This window comes from Leptidea sinapis, chromosome 5, assembly GCF_905404315.1.
Source record: "Leptidea sinapis chromosome 5, ilLepSina1.1, whole genome shotgun sequence".
NCBI classification, from domain to species: Eukaryota; Metazoa; Arthropoda; class Insecta; order Lepidoptera; family Pieridae; genus Leptidea; species Leptidea sinapis.
The window spans coordinates 3318779-3341238 of NC_066269.1; the positions used below are offsets into that span (position 1 = coordinate 3318779).

At 35.8% G+C, this 22460-nt stretch overlaps 3 protein-coding genes across 4 annotated transcripts in view; 1 reads left to right on the forward strand and 2 right to left on the reverse strand.

The window, feature by feature from the left end:
* Positions 1-13023, reverse strand: part of LOC126964644 (dual specificity mitogen-activated protein kinase kinase 7-like) — a 24795-nt gene extending 11772 nt beyond the window's left edge. For both annotated transcript variants that reach the window (XM_050807882.1, XM_050807881.1), the window contains exons 1-13: positions 12745-13023; positions 12017-12108; positions 11701-11844; positions 11128-11355; positions 10516-10695; positions 9448-9594; positions 8363-8439; positions 6853-7110; positions 4667-4765; positions 3530-3611; positions 1384-1484; positions 726-802; positions 92-170 (exon numbers count right to left, since the gene is read on the reverse strand). In XM_050807882.1, coding sequence (XP_050663839.1) covers positions 92-170; positions 726-802; positions 1384-1484; positions 3530-3611; positions 4667-4765; positions 6853-7110; positions 8363-8439; positions 9448-9594; positions 10516-10695; positions 11128-11355; positions 11701-11844; positions 12017-12108; positions 12745-12895 — 1715 coding nt within the window. In that variant the 5' untranslated portion in view covers positions 12896-13023. The remainder of the gene's footprint in view (positions 1-91; positions 171-725; positions 803-1383; positions 1485-3529; positions 3612-4666; positions 4766-6852; positions 7111-8362; positions 8440-9447; positions 9595-10515; positions 10696-11127; positions 11356-11700; positions 11845-12016; positions 12109-12744) is intronic.
* The window catches only part of LOC126964694 (40S ribosomal protein S23), a 119960-nt gene that overhangs the window by 41959 nt on the left and 55541 nt on the right, over positions 1-22460 (reverse strand). The gene's annotated exons all lie outside the window — the stretch shown is intronic.
* Positions 15333-22460, forward strand: part of LOC126964634 (receptor-mediated endocytosis protein 6 homolog) — a 48955-nt gene continuing 41827 nt past the window's right edge. Inside the window, exons 1-4 of the mRNA XM_050807859.1 lie at positions 15333-15915; positions 18095-18318; positions 19901-20068; positions 22123-22335. Of these exons, the coding sequence (XP_050663816.1) occupies positions 15622-15915; positions 18095-18318; positions 19901-20068; positions 22123-22335 (899 nt within the window). The 5' untranslated portion in view covers positions 15333-15621. The remainder of the gene's footprint in view (positions 15916-18094; positions 18319-19900; positions 20069-22122; positions 22336-22460) is intronic.

A 22460-nucleotide genomic window follows, 5' to 3' on the forward strand; every position in this document is an offset into this window, starting at 1 on the left:
TGTATTCATTTAATACCATCACTTTACCGCCACGCTGTTTAACTATTTCGTGGTTGCCACCAAACAGAGATAAAATATAACATATACATACCTATCATTAAGCAACAACGGAGAAGCAGGCAAAAGTCTCTCATGCAGCGGAGGAGGTTCCAGCTCCATACTGCCGTTCACTGAAACATACAATACCACAACTATACCATAAACATGCCACATTTTTTACCAGTGGGAGGCTCCTTTGCACAGAATACCGGCTAGATTATAAGTTCGCCTTTATAACGGCGCCTTTTTCTGTCGTGAAGCAGTAATGTGTAAGCATTATTGTGTTTCAAATAATAAGAGTATATAATCTATAATCTATCTATCTATATAAATAAAAGAGAATGTATGTTTGTATGTTCCCTAATAACTCCTAAACTATTCGACCAATCTCAATGAAATCTTTTGTAATAGATTCGTTGAAGCTGAAGGAAGGTTTACATATATAATTTATATGGCAAAACAACGTTTGCCAGGTCAGCTAGTAGTATATATATAGAAAATGGACTTTGAGGCTCTTTCACGCCTAAACCACGACTGATCGTATCGACATGAAACTACCAACATTGATGTCAAATTTATCCTAAACGGTTTACAGCTACTTCTTTTATATTGTTTTATTAATTTCCCTTTAAAATTCGCCCAGCGACGCGGGCGGGAACGGCTAGTAATTAATAAGTAATAATTACGTTGCGTGCGTGCGTGATGCCTCGACGTGCGCGGCGGCGGCTCCGGTGAACGACCCGCGCTGTGCTCTCGACTCACGCTGCATACAAACAAACATACACGGTATTAATATACAAAAGATGAGAGTAGGATGAGTTCAAATAATGTGCCGTAAAGTTAATAAAAATATGGCAGTTTGTAGAGACTGCCGATAGATGTGAAAACTTATAACTTTTACTATTAAAACTTGAAATTTCAATTTCATTCGAAAAAATAATATTGCCAAATTATTTAATTTTTGATAAGTTAATATTGGAAAAAGAACACTTGTTTTTAGGATTTTTGTCACTAGTTAACATAAAAGATCTAGAATCAATCCTCGGTATTTATGCTAAAAGCTTATTTGTTAGAGTAAACTTTTATATCATATACTTCGAGTTAACCATTGTCTGCCGTGAAACCTTGATGTGTAAGCATTATTGTATTACGGTCTGAAGGGCGCCGTAGCTAGTGAAATTACTGGACAAATGAGACTTAGCATCTTGTCTCAAGGTGGGTCTCAGAATTTTTGTGTTTTCAAGAATCCTGAAAGGCACTGCATTGTAATGAGCAGGGCGTATCATTACCATCAGCTGAGCGTCCTACTCGTCTCGTCTCTTATCATAAAAAAATGAAACTTACCTCCTATGGCGAGGTGTGCAGTGAAGGTCTACCCTGGACCTTCTCTGTTGGCTCTGGTGATAAAACCTCTGAAGCACAATAGGACTCGTGTTACCAGAGCTCTACAAAAAACAAATAAATTTGTTAGTATATTTATACTAAATGTAGAAAAACACCCAGTTTGATATTTTAAATTTCTTGGGAATTGTTATTTTAGAGTCAATGTTCATCTTCTCCAAATGCTAAAGACACCGCTTCACAGACAATTTAACTTTACTTATTTATTCAAGGTCCACCAACACAAGATAAACATGCTAATTCATAAAATTATAATACAATGTCCAAAAATCGTATTCCTGCAATTACAGGTGAATTTCACAAATTATTTCGAGCTACAATATCATTTCAATATAATCACTAAAATACAATAAATTTTGTCACTGATTTTTTATCCAAATGTTTTGAGTTTTCCTTAGTGTTAATTCCGCCAATATTTGTCTTAAAACAATTCGACACGTGTTTCGCCTCTACACCTGGCATCCTCGGGACATGTTGACTCGCCCAACTCTGGCACTTGTGTCTTGACCCAGTCTCGTGTAGAGGCGAAACACGTGTCGAATTGTTTTAAGACAAATATTGACGGAATTAACACTAAGGAAAACTCAAAACATTTGGATAATAATTATGGATTTCCGCAACGTAACGTCAATAAATTTATTTGCGTTTTTATTAAAAATTGCACTATTAAAAAAATATTAAAAAACTTCATTAATTTAGTATTATTACTTAAAATCACAATTTAATACAAATCAAAGAATATGAAAAAAGTGTTGAAAAATAGTCATTTGATACTTTGTGTCGAATAGTTCGTTATAATTTTCAAAATTTGAAAGCGTAGTGTAAAATAACACATTATACAAATTTTTATTAGTATAAAAAAACGTTATTTATTTATTTTACTTTAATTAAAACGGTTTACACCAATTACATTAATTACAGATTATTCATTATTAATTCAGACATTCGTCTCGCTCACAGTACTTCAGGCATTCTGACATTATTCCCGTCCATTTCTCCACAAATAAGTCACACTCAGGGTTTGTGTTCAGAAGAGCGATGAGCGCGGTGAGAATGCGGGTTATAGGTGAGTGTGCATACGCTACAGTGCGCCTCTACGGAACCGCAAACAGTTCATCTCTACGGTTACGGAGGTATTTGTACGGAACAAAAAAAGAGACACAGCTTATTACTTAACTCGAGGGCATCGATCTTACCATGAAAAACAGGCAGTAGTGAATTGTTGATACTACCGCCGAACTTCCAAAGAATTATAGTTCGGAGAACCCAGAAGAAATATAGTTGGATATAGGTAAGGATAATCCCCGTATATCTGTTCATAAAGGTTCCTCAGAAAAACCCTCTGAACTTTTTCAAGGAGAACTACATAGGTGTCCTCGTGCTGGTTCCAGATGCCGCCGCCAACTAATTAGCGCATATGTAGATCAGCCGGATGACATTTGCGTGGCAAAATCTCTTGCATTTCTAAGAACGAAGCCGAGGCGCCCAAGCGATTCTCTTGCCAGAGTAATAAAATGATCATGAATGTTCAGTTTGTGATCAAATATGACCCCCAAGTCTTTGATGTTTGCAGACCTAGTGACTATATAATAGATATTCGGCCCTAAGTCATCACATATCATATCCCAAGGTTGAAGTCCATTTTATTTTTGATACTCCATCCGAGAACAGTATCTATCTCGCCTTGCAAAGCCACACAAACAGCCTCTGATCTTATTACTGCAAAAAGTTTTAAATCATCAGCGTATATCAAGCACTTAGCATGTTCGACGAGTAGGAATAAGAGTGGGCCAAGAATCGACCCCTGACGAACTCGAACGTATACGCCGATCCAAGATTATGACGGTCATCTTGATAAAATTGAATAGTGTCGTCATTTTATAATAAGTAAATTTGATTAAAAATCGGTAAATGTTTCGTTCAATCGTAAGGAACCTTCATGATTTGTTTGTGTTAGTGTGCGTGCATTGCTCGATATAGACGTTCACAGTCAACCTATATTTAATTCGACGTTTTCACAGCTATCACCGTCTATCAAGACTATCTTATGCCGCAAGTTATATGCCATACAAATAGTTGGGATACGTACAGTGGGTGAGGGTCTCCACCGGGAGTCTGCAGACACGCGGCGCACGGGGGCAGGCGGAGGTGATGCGCACGCGTCTATTGTTCTACACAGACATAAAATATTAAATTAAATATGTTACAACCCGCATAAAAACATACAGTCATTATTTTTTTTATAAAAAGGGCAAAAATTCCCACCGTCTGGATGTGTAGCGGTCCTCCACAGTGCGGTTTTCAAGGAGCTTTCTTCCACGTACTACAAAGCTGTGGAATGAACTTCCTTGTGCGGTGTTTCCGGGACGATACGACATGGGTACCTTCAAAAAAAGCGCGTACACCTTCCTTAAAGTCCAACAACGCTCCTGTGATTCCTCTGGTGTTGCAAGAGATTGTGGGCGGCGGTGATCACTTAACGACAGGTGACCTGTGTACGCTCGTATCCTCCTTTTTCCATAAAAAAAAAAACTACATAATCCATCAATTTAGCTAAATCAATGTCTCTTCAACAATATTCCAGCATTAATAATACGTCCGAATTAACCAATCGTAAGCATAATGTCTATTTGTAAACATTTTACATTTTCTTGGTTTATGATTAGTTATAATTTTATGACAATTTTATTTGTAAGACCGATGGTGTTTTGTTATATATGTTATAGATCTCAGACTAAGTTTGTAGCCACATGCCAATCTGCATTAAGGTGTATATCTACTATAAAAGACATCCGATTGCTATGAATTTTTGTTGAGTGTTAATTTTTCTAAGATTTGTCTTTAACTTTCACGACTAAGTGCCGTGCCAGAATTCGGCGAGTCAACATCTCCTGAGGATGACTCGTGTAGAAACACGCGTGGAGAAACAATGACAAATCATAGTTGAATGAGCACTCCTTCTCACATGGATTTCCGCAAAAAAAATTTTTATTGACACGCTTTCTCACAAATTATCTCGCCCCAAACTAGGCACAGCCTGTAATATGGGCACAAGACAACGATATATTTAATACGATATACTTACTTTAACATACATTAATACATATAAACATCCATGACTCGGAAACAAACATTCATATTCATCATATAAATGATTGCACCTACTGGGATTCGAAATTTTTTTCAATATTTTTTTTTATAAAAGATATGTTAACTGCATAGCTACCTCCGCCTCGGGTAGGGGGAATGGCTGGACAGATCCGCCTCCAGACTGGCGGGCTGTGAGCTGCTGCCACCGGGGCTGCCGTTATTCGCCCACCACGCTCTGGAATGAACAATGTATTTAATAATAATAATAATAATATTGCAAAAAAAAATACAATTTTGCTTAAAATTACACTCGACCCCCAAACTAGGACAGCCCGTGACATGGGGGTCAGTCTCTTCCCATTTGTGCAATGTCAAATATACAAACATCAACATATTTTAAGGTCTAACAATGCAAGTTATGCAACAAATTATGAACACAAAAACTATCTTATATATAATTTAGGGCGTGTGTTGTATGTGTATGTGTCTGTGTGTGTGTGAGTATTTGTTTAGCTTTTCATGAAATGCTTGGTGAATTATTAATTAAAAGCTGTTTAACTGGAATAAGATTATTAACGATTTAACTTATACACTGTAGGTAGAGAGCGATCTTTTTGGCTAACTACAATAACTACGATACGACATGGGTACATACAAAAAAAGCGCGTTCACCTTCCTTAAAGGCCGGCAACGCTCCTGTGGTTCCTCTGGTATTGCATGAGAATGTGGGCGGCGGTGATCACTTAACACCAGGTGACCTGTGTACGCTCGTATCCTCCTTTTTCCATAAAAAAAAAACTACATAATCCATCAATTTAGCTAAATCAATGTCTCTTCAACAATATTCCAGCATTAATTATACTATGATATAAAGTTCTTATGGCTAAATGCATTACTTTTAATACCGCATAATATGTGCCGGTGGCATAGCGTGCCTTGGCATATACAAACTATAAAAGGGATGGAGTGATGTATTTCGATTAAGTACCCCTTTAAATTAAGAAAATTGTGTAACTAACTTGACGTTTTTAGTCGTTTTGCTAAAAAATTTACATTTCAATTGCTAAAACAAGATGTTCTTGCCTCGTGTTCGCATCCGAACTTCTAATGAGCGTATACAATTTTGACTTCGAACATTACTGAAACGAAATAAGGTGTTGATTTGAATAAATGTTTTAATGTTATCTGTATACATTAATGCGTGCATACACATATTATATATGTTTAGAACGTCATTGTTCCACAAGTACAAATACAATTACTAATACCGCTTGAGAGTCACATCTGCCTCTAATTCCCTGACATCACAATTTTATATTAACTACACTAAATTTCTTGTCTTATTGTATTCAGTATTGTGTCTTTAGTTGATATTCATTTGATATTCATTAGTGTAGGTAACTTAATTATGAATGTTCTTTAGATTATAATCTGTACAGTTATTTCTTTTGAGGTGCTTCATCTAGTGTGTGTTTACTGTTTTTTTCCACTTTACTTACTTTGTTAATATTTATAGTTAAACAAGAAAAAATAATCGATATATTATAGATATTGTTATATTCTCACGGCTCACATATTATATAGTAATAAGAATATATTTTCTCTATAAGTGAATATTGTGATATTCTTCTGAGAAATAAAGTTCTTAAATCGTATATGTGGGAAGGGAAACGGTAGTTTTATAAGTTACATACAGTTTAATCATAATATTATATTGAATAAAAATAATGTAACACTTAAAAGTAGTAATGTTAATATCTCCAATACCTTACTTTTGACCTCAGTAAAAGGAAGAAACCGAAATACATACAAATTTGCATGCTTTATACACGCTTACCTGTATAAATACCACTAGACAGGCTGTTCCATATGTTTGACAGCAAATTTTTTGTGCCTATTTGAAGCGATACAGACTGTTATTAAAAAAAGCGATTCACTCAATTGTATGAAACGTGCAGTCATTGATACATTGACAGATGACGGCTATAACCTTGTAAAAAACGGAGATAGGCAAAATCCACTACGTTTCAAGCAACTGTTTGTTAGAATATTATCAAAATATATAATATACACAATATCATAATGTAATAGAACAGTAGTAGATTGATTCTCTATGGACTTTTCTATGTTTTGTATCCACATGCTGTTTTCAAACTTATGTCATATCACTGCATGTATCAGACTAAACTAAATTTTAATTTTTACATAAGCACCTCTTATTATGTAGTATTTATATCTTCATTGCTTAAAAATATTGTTATCAGTGGGTCATATGAAAATGGACAACCTTTATGTATAATGTAAGTCAGTTCTATCACAAACCTAGCTGGCGTAGGAGTCACTTGCTCCGGCATCCAGTATTGTGAACTTGTAACAAAATTCCGCACGGGCTGGGGGGTCACTGGTGCATCGCCATTGGTATCCACGGATAAGCTGGAACCAGCCTTGCTCGACCCCTGCCCGAAGAAGAGTGTCGCATACCAGTCGCCGACAGACACTAATGTGCGATTCGATTTCACTACGAACGGGTGCTCCAGCAATTTCGCGTACTTCGGCCGTTGGCGGTAATTTTTCGTTAAACTGGGAATAAAAATAATGAGTTAGCCATAATTATTATTATTAAAATAATTTTAATTAAATAATTCTCTCATAAGTCTAATTCCAAATGCAAATGTAGTCCTAAAAACTTTATAAATTAAAATAAAAAAAAAGTAAAAAGTAGATAATTAGATATTATATGGGCGTTTTTATATTTTTTTGTACCTTGACTTTTTGTCCTAGGACAATGGCTGTTTTAAGCCTTTAATTATTTTTTGTTACACATATTTACGTGAAATTGTTTTCTTTTTTTTTTAACACCCTTTTTTAAGGATGTCTCACGACAAGTGGCATTCAGAAAACATAAAAAATTATACAAATGATTTAAGTTTTTCTTTAGTGTTAATTCCGCCAATATTTGTTTTGTAACAATTCGACACGTGTTTCGCCTCTACACGAGGCATCATCAGGACGTGTTGTCTCGCCAAAATCTGGCACGAGAATGAAAGAAATCAGTCAACACGTGTCGAATTGATTAAAAACAAATATTGGCGGAATTAACACTAAATAAAAACCTAAATCATTTGTATAATTATGGATTTCCGCAAAGTAACGCCTACTTCAATAAATTAACATAAAAAATCGTTATGAGTGTTCTTACGGAGCACTGTACTTAATTTTTAAAGCAATTTGATTGATTGATCTCATTGCATTGATTTTGAGTTCTATTTCTATACTGCATTTACGTGATGACATTTTAATGTAAAAGATATTAGAGTCGCATGGCCAAAACGTAAATCAGTAGAATATTAATATCCTCAAGCTGAGACAAATTAATAACATTTAGCAATAATCAGTTTAAAAACCTGATTCCTGCCGCCGAATTCCACCTTCGCACGATGTGTGGCGGTCCTCCACAGTGAGGTTTTCATGGAGCTTTCTTCCACGTACTACAAAGCTGTGGAATGAACTTCCTTGTGCGGTGTTTCCGGGATGATACGACATGGGTACCTTCAACAAAACCGCGTACACCTTCCTTAAAGGCCGGCAACGCTCCTGTGATTCCTCTGGTGTTGCAAGAGATGGTGGGTGGCGGTGATCACTTAACAACAGGTGTACGCTCGTTTGTCCTCCTATACCATAAAAAAATATATAATGTTCACATAACTAAGATTACAAGAAAACCCATAAATTATATCAATTGGCTGTCAATAATTCTTTTCCGTCAAATATTGACTTTGGTACACAAATATAAAAAAAACGCCCATATACATTAAAAAAAATCAACACCTACCACTGAGATACAAAAGATTTAAATTCAGGTGAAAACTCGGTGCTTTCTGGTAACTGAGGTGGGTCATCGGCTATCACCTAAAAAGAAAAATATATATAAAAAACCCCAACCAATGACTGATACAATGATTATAAACATCGGTATTAAACTCTTGAGATTCTCTTATAGATAGATCTATGAGAGAGAACTCTTAAAAGGCATAAAAGGCATTTATTTTCTCAAAATTGATTCCTTTAGAATTCTTTTTGATGTCATTTCTAATAACTACTAGATACTACTACCACTTCGGAAACAAATGGCGCTCTGAGAGAGAAGAAGCGGCGCAAGAAACTCTCCCATCATTCTTTTTTTGCGCTCTTTTCAATAAAAATATACAATATTGTACAATCATTTCTATCGCTATAAAATAATCACAATCTAGTCCCAGGCTGTCCGATCATTTAGATATTCAGCAGTTCATCATCATCAGTTAGATATTCTTATTGATCGGTATTAACTCTTAAATGGTGGATCCCAAGAATCTTTTGAATAGTTTAATATATTTTAATATATCAAATTTAATATTAATATCATTATTTTAATATTCTTCCCTTATTTTCTTCCTTTTAGAAAAATATTTCTAATAAATCTTAATAATTTACTTGTCGTTATAAAACATCATCGTCTCCTTCTTGCACATGCTATCCCCCTTATTCATAATGGTCCGCTAACTTTAAACATCCGCTTAGGAGTGTTTTTTCTCATTCTGATTTAGGTCAATAGAAGAAGACAGAGTGAAAATTAGCAATGCTTTAAGTTAGCAGACTATAATGAATAAGGGGGTAAATGTATACTATCTGATATATATCATAAACTTAGTATACCACCGTAATAGACGAACCATGTGTGAAAGTGAGATAACTATCTTAACATAAAAACTTAGGTGTGAGATAGAGATAGTGAGTGTGAGACAATTTAGTGTCCATTAGTCTCCTGTCATATTGGACTGCGTTTTAATTTTGTGTTGTTATCGTTATTGTTCTGCTATAATTTCTGTTATAAGCATGTTCAGTAATATTGAGTAGTAAATAAGCCGCAGTACATACCCTCGTGAGCACCTCGAAGTCGTTCTGACAGTCACGGTAGGGGAACACGCCTGTCGCCAGCTCCACAAGCGAGATGCCCAGCGACCACACGTCCGCGCGGATGTCATAGTCAGGCCGGCTCGGGTCCGGAGGGTCTATTCGCTCTGGCTGTCATAACATGAAACACAACATCTGCTGCTTACAGTAACTTATTTATAGGCCACTTCAGTACTTACTCGCTTAGGCTACGATCTATAGAGCTTACTTTTTTTATATAAAAGGAGGACAAACTAGCGTACGGGTCTCTTGCAACACCAGAGAAATCACAGGAGCATTGCTGGCCTATAAGGTATACGACGACCTGTTTAGCCGAGTGGTTAGCGATCCTACCTACTAAGCTAGAGGTCCCGGGTTCAAATCCCGGTAGATGCAAGCATTTATATGATGAATATGGATGTTTGTTTCCGAGTCATGGATGTTTAAATGTATTTATGTATGTTTATATGAATTTATGTATGTTTAAGTAAGTATATTGTATTAAATATATTATTGTCTTGTAACCCATAACACAGGCTATATATGCTTAACTTGGGGCAAGATAATTTGTGTAAAGTGTGTCAATATTGTTATTATTATAAGGAAGGTGTTCGCGGTTGTTTTAAGGTACCCCTGTCGTATCGTCCCGGAAACACCGCACGAGGAAGCTCATTCCACAGTGTTGTAGCATGTGGAAGAAAGCTCCTTGAAAACCACACTGACCGCTAAGATTCCATTTTCTCTGGTACTTCTCTCAAGCCTAATGTTGTGGGAGGCGAATAAGGCCATTTACCAGTGGGAGGCTACTTTGTGCAGGATTCCGGCTAGATCATGGGTACCACAACGGCGCCTTTTTCTATCTTCAGGCAGTAGAATGTCTGAAGGGTGGTAGTGAAATTACTGGCCAAATAAGACTTAACATCTTATGCAGCACGGCATTGTAGTGGGCAAGGTGTATCAATTACCATCAGCTTAACGTCCTGCTCGTCTCGTCCCTTATTGTCTTTAAAAAATCTCTGCTCATTCCGCCACTTGTGCCGATAGCAAACTCACAGCCATATAAGCCGCGCAGCCTGCACTTCTGGTCTTCGCCTTGGAGTCAACGAGGCGGCCGCTGATGCCGAAGTCACACAACTTCACGTTGCCGCGCTCGTCTAGCAGGATGTTGCTTGGCTTCACGTCGCGGTGGATCACGCCGTGCGTGTCCTTCAGGTAGGATAGCGCGTTCACAGTCTGAAATATCCACATAAACTAATGAAATGGTGTGTGTGGATTGATGCATCTACCAAAGAGGATGTAAATAATATGTAATTAGAGGCGGGACTGCCTTAGAAAATCTGAAATTTGGTTTAGTATGAAACATGCAGTGAGATTTGACATGAGTTTGAATTTGGCAATTTGGAAAATTACAATATGGTGGTACGAAGTATAATCTGGCTAAGTTCGAAAGCGAACAGTTGCTTAAAACGTAGTAGATTTCGGCTATCTTCGGTTTTACAAGATTATAGCATCTGTCAACATCTATCAATCCGTGCGAGCGCTCTTACACTGAGCCAATCGCCGGTTCGAGTCATTCATAAATTTAATTTGTGTAATTTAATACATATTTCTGTGCAATATTAATTAAATATAAGTTATCCCCACACAAGCATAAGAAACACTTACGGCAACTGTAACTTTTCCTAGTATAACTTCAGGTATTGGCCCTCCAAGCTTCTTCAGCAGCTTATCAAAGCAGGATGCCATTAGTTCCATACATATCCACACATCGGCATCAGTCACAAAGCAACCCAGACACCGCACAATATAGGGACAGTCATGAGAACGAACCACCACATCTAAATCCATCAGAATTCTTTTTGTTTCCTCAGAATTACCAGAACGACGCATTTGCTGCAAAATAAAAAGGCTTAACAAAATTATTGCAATTAATTGCAGTACTAACTCTCAATCTTTCGCTAAGCAAATTTCACTATTGTAAATATTTCGTATTGTAAATATTTAAGAGAAAGTTCCTGGTTTTGCTGAAGTCTGGGGAATAAATTTTCAAATGAGTGGTCATTTTTGAAATTCAATAAGTAATTTTAAATCCATTTTTGAATAAAAACATTTCAACTTTAATAAAAAAAAAACACCTCCAAGGAGAATTTTCTTCTGCACTGTGCTGTATAACTCTTTACCACATTTGGCATCCGTGTCCTGCATGTCAAACATTATCTTAATGATAAAAGTGCTTACTTTAACAGCTATTACTGCCCCAGAGGGTTTGTGTAACATTTTGACCACATGTCCACAGGTACCACTTCCCAGCTCTCCTAACTGCTGGAGCTCATCTATATGAGATCTGTATTCAACTCCTTGCACATTTAGCTTCCCGCTCACCTGCAACGTAAATTATTTTATTTTGGCAGTTTTTATTTAGTTTTATGAGAATGATATTGATTTGAATTTACATACACAATATATGTATAGATATATACATATATTCTATTATAAAGAGAATTTGGATACTTTGTCAGAGTTATCATATAAAAAGTAAAAATAACAATTATACCTTATAGACTTCTCTCATCCTATGTTCTGTGTCTGTTGCTTGTGTTGTTCTTGGTGGAAATGCTGGAATATCCCTTCCACTGAACATTGGGGCTACAAAAAAGGAGATCAATGATCAATCTTAGAACCTTTTCAAATTAAAATATATCCTTTTGGCACAATTAATTTTTTCTACTAAAACAATAACACGGTGAGAATGCACCAATTTGGGTTAATAACTACTAAGGGTATTAAAGTCACCAAATTGTTGTTGACTCAATATTATAATTATTACAGCATAGAACAACATTATGTGAAGGAAAGAAATATATATCCAAGTTTCTTAACATATTCAATCAAGAGTGGATACTAAGTCATAGTGGGCCTATGAAGAAGCAAGGCAGACAGAAGAATCAAACAAACTTTATTTCAAAAATCTTCACTTTAAACTTAAACTTCATTTTATGCTACGAAGTTTTAAGCATCGGATAGCATTAGAATCTAAGTAGTTTGTCCTTCAAATAAACTAACCTTTACAAAACACCTTAGATGAGAATGTCAAAGAATAATTATTGTCGTGCACAGTAAATTAAATATATTAGCAGATTATAAACATTAACTAAGACACTAAAATAAGGGATATGAAGGCATACTCAAGCATTGTTTTGATGGCCAAACCAAATCTAGCATTACCTGAATGTGTTAAAAAACAAATAGGTCAGTATTATTATATTTTTTATAAATACTCACGGGGCCTCGGTCTTTGATTAGATCTCCCAGATTTCGAAGATCCAAGTCCTCCATGGTTGTGGAAAGCCTCACTACGATTGCGTATTCGCAACTCATTTTCAAAACGTTCTTGCAAACCTTTTAGTTTTCCTTCTATTGAGGTATTTGACATTATTACTATAAATAATCTAAATAAAATACATTAAAATCCTTACATCTATACATACAATAAACTATTTATTTACACGAAAAAATAATCTAAAATTCACAAATCACAACTCACAGAATTCTTTTAGCTATTTTAGATGTTGCCAGAGTCAGACCCGATTGACATGACAAATGACAATAATTGACACAGACTCACGAAACATTCACTGACTGATTGTTTGCTTGGCAAACTAGGTTGGCTCAGAAATATTTTATAATATTTATTGAATATTAACTTAATAAGGGCAAAGAACACTAAGGTTTGTACATAGACTTAAACTAACATTCTTACATTCAACTGAAATCTAATACAATTCTCACTAAAACATTAAAGATAAAAGAAGATTCTTCAGGCTTTCCCTGATGCGATGGTTATAATTGTACTTCTTCGTTACTTAGGGGTTAGTATGAAATTGCCGTTTTATATTAATAGGTACTTCGAATTGACATAGAACCTCCATGGTTTGAGATTTTTGAACGAAACTTTTTTCTCATGGTACCTATATGGTTCTTCTTGTACAACATTCGATTATCGACTTTCATTTGTTTTTTTTAATTCAGCTTAAGACAAAAAGATGGATACTTCGAAAATTCGAGTGCTTTTTAAATACGAATTCTGACGCGGATGAACGCGGCAGTAACAGCACGCAATTTCAATGTTGGGGTTGGAGAGAAGACCGCTAATAAAGGCACCGTGTGATTATTTTTTGTAGTTTTTTTAAACTAACAGTCTGTAAAAGTAATAAATATGTATATATATGATATATGAATATCGACACATTCTAAGATTGCAATAGAATTTTTTTCTTTGTTTCATTATTTATGGCAAGACAAGGTTTAATATATCAACGTTAATATAATAATTAATTATTTTATATTTACATTAATTGGACCTTGACGTCAAAGATTTTGAAATTAAGTGAATAGCACCACTGATCTATTCTCGGTATAAAAGAAAAGAATCGTTAGGTGCCTGGTCGCTCTTCGGGATATTTGAAAGTAGTGTTTAAATTCTCTTTGGCGATATTTAACCCGACGTGACCCGAGCACTCTGAAATTACTTGGAACTTAAGATTAGCACGCACTGCGATTAAAGGCGAGCGGTTTAGAAATAGCTGAAAACGCAAAACCGCATACAACCTCGCACTGCGATTGGTGGTTTGCTTAATTTTATTCCAGTATCACCATGGATATCTGTCCAGCAGCATGTGTTGCGGCTATGGTTTTCAAAATAAAAAAAAGAAAACGAAAGCAGCGCCGCCATAGGTACTGGGTATAGCCATAAACAGATCAAAGACATTTGAAGGGATATTTTTGCAAAATGTACAACAACGTGGGCAGCATCCCGATAAGCTTATTAATTACTATAGAATCTAGACTATAATAAAGACACTGCACTTCGTAACGCAATATCACCTAAAGATCTATCCTCTGCGCTCGTCCAGTCGAGACTGAAAAGAAAACTGAATGCGGTTAACCGCCGTGCGTGCGCCACCATACTAATACTATGGGGCACGAAAAAAACGCGCTTTTACAAACCGCCATCAAAATGTAGCAAGTTGCGTTCTTAAAATCAGTCACTTTCACAGTTCACTTTTTTTTAATATTATTTAAAATATTTGATGAACAATCACAATCAGATAAATCATCGTAACTGTTTTCAGATTCTGTATCAGACTCCGCATTCAATGCTATTATGAATCTGTCCATAGAAGTATCCATAAACCCATCTCTTTCACATAGCTTGTCTTCAACCCAAAACGTCAAAAATGCACACGTGTGCGCATTTTTTTTTTCGACTGGGATTTAAATATTAATAAGGCAATTGGTATTAATCCCATTTCAACACCTGCATGAACAATTATCCATCGCACGCCAGTAAAATAGTTTTTAGGACACCTTCTTGCTTCTCCTTGTACCTCGTTAGTCGTACCTACGCTACAGTATCAGGCCTTTCCATAAGGATCTTTCTTTAGGACATCAAGTTTCCAATAAAATTGGGAAAAAATTTAAAGATGGGTAACCTAATTTACATATCTTTCACAGCAGCCATTCTTTGACGAACATTTGCAATGGAATTAAAGGAGCATTATTTTGTTTTTCTCTTTCACAGAGCACCGATAATATAATATTTCTTCCGCTACTTTGAATTCTTTTCGGCATGATAACAGATGAAATATCACAAAAAAAAACGCTAGGAACTTCACAAAACGACTCGACAGGAATAACAACATAAAGAAAAGTGCAAAGTGCAAACACATTATGACTTCTGTCAGAGGTAAAATAACTTTGAACGGACTGTACCTACCTATTTAATGTAGTAGTGTACTGCGACTACGTTTCTGTGCCTTGACAGTTAACGTCAAACGTGAAGTTATGAATGAGTTAAGTGATAACCCAGAGGCAAGGTTGATTGACGAGGAAATTGGTTTGTGAATTCAGATTTATTGTGATATGTGAGCAAAAATCTTAGCTATTAAACAACTTTGGTGTAATAGCTTTCCAATGCTTACTTCGTTTTTACAAGACACAAATTGTTAAACATTGTTATAAAATCACAGAGATAGTTTATTGTAACAGTGAATAAAAGATTTCCTTTGTGGTAATAAATAATTACAGATGTTACAAAATAACTTTAAACAAGCAAACATTTAAATGTTATAATGTTGTACGTATAAATTAGCATTCAAAATGATGCAACCATCAACTGAAGGTGGTTTGAACATCGCTGAATTAGCGAATCGATTACGAAGGGAGAAAATATTCATTAATTCCGAGCGACAATTAATCCAAACACTTAATGAGGAGCTGGAGAAAACTACTCTTGAACTTCTGCAGGCTTCTTGGATATGCACTCAGGAGCGTCAGAATCTCACCAACTTGATAACTTCAAGATCTGATGCAGAGTCTATAGCTGCTTGTCAACGAGCCAGTCTTCTTGAAGGCTCTACATTCGTTGATGCTTTTAAGGTGTTCAAGTACAAAGTAAGTTATAATTGTTTTCTCTATTTTTCATATCAGGAGTCTAAAAGTAAAAACGTGTTTTGAAATCCATCTAAGATACAAAAATTATAGTATTGTTACTGTAACAATGATTCATGTACTACTTTTTATTTTTATTTTGACGGGCAATATTATTTCAATTTAGCAATTATTTATGTTTTAATAGGTGTCAATCTACATGATAAATTAAAGTATGGCCTGTAAAAAGTGTTAAGGCAAATAACTGAAATATTTTAGTATCTGTAAAATACCAATAAAAAACCTATTATCATAATTGGATGAGCAACCCATTTCGTAAAAGATAAATTGTATACAAAAAAAAAGATCTTTACAGAAGCATTAGGATTTTGTTACTGCCCCCTATAACTTGTAATGTAAATTATAGTTTTATCTGCAGCATTATGAAAAAAATCTGGCTCTGTTCACCATACAAGAACTAATGGATGTCTACATGGTGCATCCTCATGTTTTAACAGATTATAGGCAGAAAATCATAGATTATTATCATAGAAGCATAAAAATTTATTGAGTTACATTATTATGGTTAGGTTATGATGTCACATATCCACCCACTTTTATAGCATGTGTTATTTACTTGAAATTTCTTTATAGAGCAATAATAGGACTTAAATAAGGATTACAATAGTAAATTACAGTATGGTAGAAAGAGTATTACAATAATATTATAATTTTACATTTTATATTGTAATTTGAAATGATTTGTAAATAGATGTACTTAAATGTAAATCTTGATATAAAAGAGTGCCAATGAGTTTCTTGCTACTTCTTCTCATTAGCTCAACCCTTTACGAAGTAGCGGTAGATTCAATAAGAAAAATATTTTTTTTTGATATTCATACGTGTCATTTCCGTGACCTACATGAATAAACTGATTTTGATTTGATTTGAATATTATAATTTTTTATACTAAAACCTGCATCATGTTTTTAAATATTTTTTTGGATGGTGTAATTATTTAATTAATTGTGTGATGTCATTTATGGTGTAGTGGTAGCCTCTTGCCCATTTGCTCTCTCTTATTTAAAAAAACCCCTGACTGCCAGATTGCCCAGTATAACCATACGAATTGGTGTCCCAATGCTGCCACAGGAATATATACACAAAACAGTCATTAATGTCTGATAATTAAATCAGCATTAGTTAGAACATTTTCATTCACCTGTTTTTTCTTTGACTTTCAAATCCGACTTGCTTTGCAAAAGCTATTAAAAGCTAAATATTTCCAATTAATATCCAGTGTTTCTGGGATGATGGGTACTTTAAAAAAATTTGTGTACACCTTCCTTAAAGGCCAGCAACACTCCTGTGATTCCCTAACACCGGGTGACCCATATGCTTGTTTGTCCTTCTATTCTATAGAAAAAAAGTTTTCACACAAATAATGTGGCTTTTTATTGGTAATTGGATTTTCAAAATTGGTTCTGTACCTCCATAGATTACCCCTACAACCTGATAAACTTTGCAGGTAATAATACTAGTATAGACAAATAGTTTTACAGTACATTAACCCGGGATCTCTAGCTTAGTAGGTAGGATCGCTCATACATCATTATTGTCCATACATTATACTTATAAACTGACAGAATATAAGAGAAATCTTTAAAATAATACTGAAATAATTACACACTAGAACTTTACTTTTTAACATTGTTAAGTATTATAAAATAGAAAGCTCATCAAATGAATATAAATGAATGAATGAAAACTTTATTAATAACTAAAACAAACTACACAAAATTATACAATTAAAAAAGAGTTACAGAGGTTAGAGAATAATAATTAAAAACTAATAAGTAACACAAAATAAAATAAATAAGCCAAAAATCATATGTATGCATAATATTATAGTGATTTTCTTAATTTTAAAGTACTGTGTAGTTTTTTTTTATGGAATAGGAGGACAAACGAGTGTACGGGTCACATGTTGTTAAGTCATCACCGCTGCCCACAATCTCTTGCAACACCAGAGGAATCACAAGAGCGTTGCCGGCCTTTAAGGAAGGTGTACACACTTTTTTTTGAAGGTACCCATGTCATATTGTCCCGGAAACACTGCACAAGGAAGCTCATTCCACAGCTTTGTAGTAGTCATTGTCATAAGCATATGTATTATTATTAATTGAGTTAATAAATTAAACAGGAGGCTTCAGCTGTTGGTGAATTGCTAGGATGGCTTCGAGAGACACCACACCTAATGGCCCTGTGCCTCACACTGGGGGAAGACCATGCTCCGCCCAACTTGACCTCTTCTTTGGTAGCAGGTTTATATGGTAGCTGTCGATCACCTGATGACAGAACTCGCCTACTAGCTGTTATACGATCCTTGATCAAGTACCAGATGGTGCCTAGTCCAGACCCGAGAAAGTAAGTATGAGACTGTTATAATTAAAGTAGTTAATAGGCAGATCATACTATATATTTTTTTATGACAATTAGGGACGAGATGAGCAGGACGTTCAGCTGATGGAAATTGAAACGCCCTGCCCATTACAATGTAATGCCGCTCAGGATTCTTGAAAAACCTAAAAATTATGAGCGGCACTCAAATTGAGCTAGTCACCTTGAGACATAAGATGAGCTGAGTCTCATTTTCCCAGTAATTTTACTAGCAGTGGCGTCCTTCAGACCGAAACACAATAATGCTTACACATTCATACATAATCTAGCCGGCATTCTGTGCAAAGGATGTTAAAGGGAGTGCCCCTTTCCCTTCCCGCCCAGTTCCCTGCTGAAAACGAGATCTGGGAAGGTATTGAAATGTTGCGTTAACTAAAATAAAAAAGTAACTTACGTAAAAATCTAATGTAAAAACAGTTTCAATTACACACATTTTAAAGAAGTTACTCAACAAATAACAAGTAGTTTTTCTATCGACAATAAAACGATAAAAATAGCTACAAAGGTGTGTTAGAAATAGTAAAAAATATGCACAGTTTAACTTATTTACATTCAGAGTACCCATTTTGAAAATCAGATACAGGGGAGGATGTCGAGCTAAAACTAGCAAACGTCCAGAAATCGCCAAAATAGTGTCACATAATCACTTAACACCATGTGACCCGTACGGTCGTTTGTCTTCCTATTCCTAAAAAAAAAAATAAAAAAACGTAAGAAAAAAAAAATCAAGACGTACCCCAGGCTCGAACCTGGGACCTTCTGCACAAAAAGCATACGTGATAACCGCTGTTCCACGGCAACTGTAATGACCGTGGCGAAATATCTATATACATCTAGTAAGTGGGGTGTTAGGTTATTTTCGTTACGGAATTCCTGGATTCGGTCTCCACGCTCAAGGCCCGCGATAGAAGCTATGCTATAGCTTAAAACATAATTAATGCTTACCCTACGTAACTTAGCTACCTTACCTTACCTACATAGTCAATACTGAAGTCTTTTCCCTATTGGTCGATGCATCCTAATATAGGATAATTTATATGTATACAGTTAATTATTTATTACTTTTTGTGAAATATTTGATATTTAAAATGATTTTAATTAAACACGATTATTGGATGCAGTACCTTACAAACTCGTTTTGTGTATTACAGCCATTGTAAAATACTCTATTGATTGAAAAGAGTGGCCGTTGAGTTTCTTGAGCTTCTTCTCACGAGCTCTACACTTTCCGAACATATGGTAGATTCAGAAATGCAAAAGAAATATTTATACTGACGATTCAAAAGAACTTAAATTAAACCTAATTTCATTAAGTTTATTTGACTTTCCGCCGGATGGCGGAAACATTAAGTTTAAGGATTTAAAGTTAATGTTTCGACAGTCAAAGATAGCATGTGATATGACGAAACACATACTTTAAATATGTTTTCTCCACCAAGCGGGTTGACTTTGTTCGAGTATGAAATCCCTTTAAAGCTTACGTTACCTCATGTTATATTATGTATAATTATTAGATTTCTAGAAAAATGTATGCGAGAAATGATTACAGGTTGTTCCGAACAAATAAGAATTCTCTTTCGTCCTTGTTCGCCGTATATCGAGACGGTCATACGCCAGCACGCCAGTTCCTCGTAGCGGCGCTGCAAGCCCCCGTCATGGCGGTATTGCACGAGGACGAGTTCTTCCTAGATATCGACCCGGACAAGGCTATGGAGAGGTGAGAAATTACAATATTATATCTTTTTTTTTAAATGAAAGTTCAGCTGATGGTACTTGATACGCCCTGCCCACAATAATGCAGTGCTGCTCAAGATTCTTGAAAAACCCAAAAACTCTGCGCGCCACTACAATTGCGCTCGTCACCTTGAGACATAAGATGTTAATTGTCATTCGCCCAGTGATTTCACCATCACCAGCGCCCTTCATCATATCAGACCGAAACACAGAAATATTTACACATTACTGCTTAACGGTAGAAAAAGCGCCGTTGTGGTACCCATAATCAAGCCGGCTTCCTGTGCAAAGGCGCCTCCCACTGGAGATATTACAATATTATGTCTATCAACACAGAGCACAGGAGTTCCCGTCTGTCAAAGTACAAGTACATGCGGCCATGTGAATTTAAAAATAAAAAGCAGCCAAGTGCGAGTCGAACCGCCCATAAAGGGTTCCGTAGCAGCAACAGTAGTAACATAATATAAAAGTTCTTGTAACATAATATAAGAGGTTGTACGATATACGAGGGTGGCACTGAAAATTTCGGGAATCAAGGAAGTGACACAACATTACTATTTAAAAATGTATTAATTGCTTTTCGAAGTATTCTCCGCGAAATTTGACACATTTTTCCATACGATGGAACCAATCATTCCATTCGGAAGTTGGGGTCTCTAAAATGGCCGTTTTGTAGGTGTCCACAGCTTCTTCAGGTGATGAAAATCTCTGACCACCCAATTTATTCTTTATTTTAGGGAAAGTATAGAAATCATTAGGGCTTAGGTCGGGGCTGTACGGCGGATGGTCTAATAATTCTATGTTTTCTTGCTCTAAAAACTCTTTTGTTCTGTGCGCGGTGTGAGAACTCGTATTGTCGTGATGGAGGATGATGCGGCGGTTGCAGTTCTCTTTACCGAGTTCAGAAACGACCTGTGGCAAACAAATGCTAGCCTTCCATTCTGCATTAACCGTTCTTTGTCCCTCAAGAGGAATAGTCGCAACAAGGCCGGTTTTGGAGACAAACGTGGCCACCATTTTTTTTGCAACACTCCGTGAACGAACAATTTTTGTGGGCTTTAACTCATTTTCGAATACCCAAACTCGTGACTGGTTTTTTGTTTCGGGTTCGTACGCGTATATCCAGGATTCGTCACCTGACATGATGTTGTATACATTTGAGGATCCTGCGTGGAATCTTTCGAGAGTTCTGACGCACCAAGTAACGCGAGCCGCTTTTTGCTCTTCACAGAGGTGTTATCCATCGGGAAAACAAATTTTTTACACCTTATTGTTCATGCAAGATTATTTGTATTTGACTCATGCCAATGTCTAAAGTTGCCTGAAATTCGTGGTATGTCACATGGCGATCTTCCTCAATCAGCTTACGCACAGCATCAACGTTTTCTTTGGTGACTGCAGTTTTTGGACGACCTTGACGGGGATCATCACTGAGCTTGACACGTCTACGTTGAAATTCAGCAAACCAGCGATAAATTGTGGTTTTGGATGGGGCTTCATCACCAAATGCAGAAATCATCCGGCCAACACACTGTTTTTGTGTTAAATTCGAAAGTCATAATAAATCATCGCTCTAGAATTTTCTCGAGTCAATTCCATTTTCTCAACGACTATACAAGTTTGAAAAGACCTTGTGACAAGACCGAGAATCTTTTTTTAAATAAATAAATGGTATACGATTTTTAAAACCGGATTTTTGAATTAAAAAGATTTTAATATGACAGGAACAGTGAAAATATTCCATTCCCGATAGTTTTAGTGCAGCCCTCGTATGACGTATTTAAAAAAAACTACTTACTAGAACTCGTTCAAACCAATTTTCGGTGAAAGTTTGCATGGTAATGTACATCATATATATTTTCTTTAGTTTTATCATTTTCTTATTTTAGAAGTTACACTTACACACACACATATAAACATTGTAGATCCATTATTAGAAGTAAGTTCTACAATAGTATTATTATAACCTAATTTAAATTCTGTGGATTTTGTGATGTATTAAATAAATAAAATAAATTAATTAATTATCAATTGCAGGTTCTCAGCGTCAGATCGCTTAAAGAAATTCGGGCAGGCGAACAGCACCGAGTACAGCGCGAAGGTTGCTCGCTACCGGAAGTGGACTGTGCAGTCGTTGTACAACCTCACCACCAAGTTCATATCGGCACTGAGGGAGTGTTGGCCAACCTTCCCCACCACGATCGCCTGGATCGTACAGCAGATTGTGCATCTCTTAAAAAAACATTCCAGGTACTGTTTGTGGATACTCGGAGATTTTTAAAGTGAAACTTTTATTATATCGCCTCAAATTTTTTCTCCAATCTATTGCATTTCGGCTGGAGTACTCCGGTGAAGTTGTATCGTTAATTTCAACT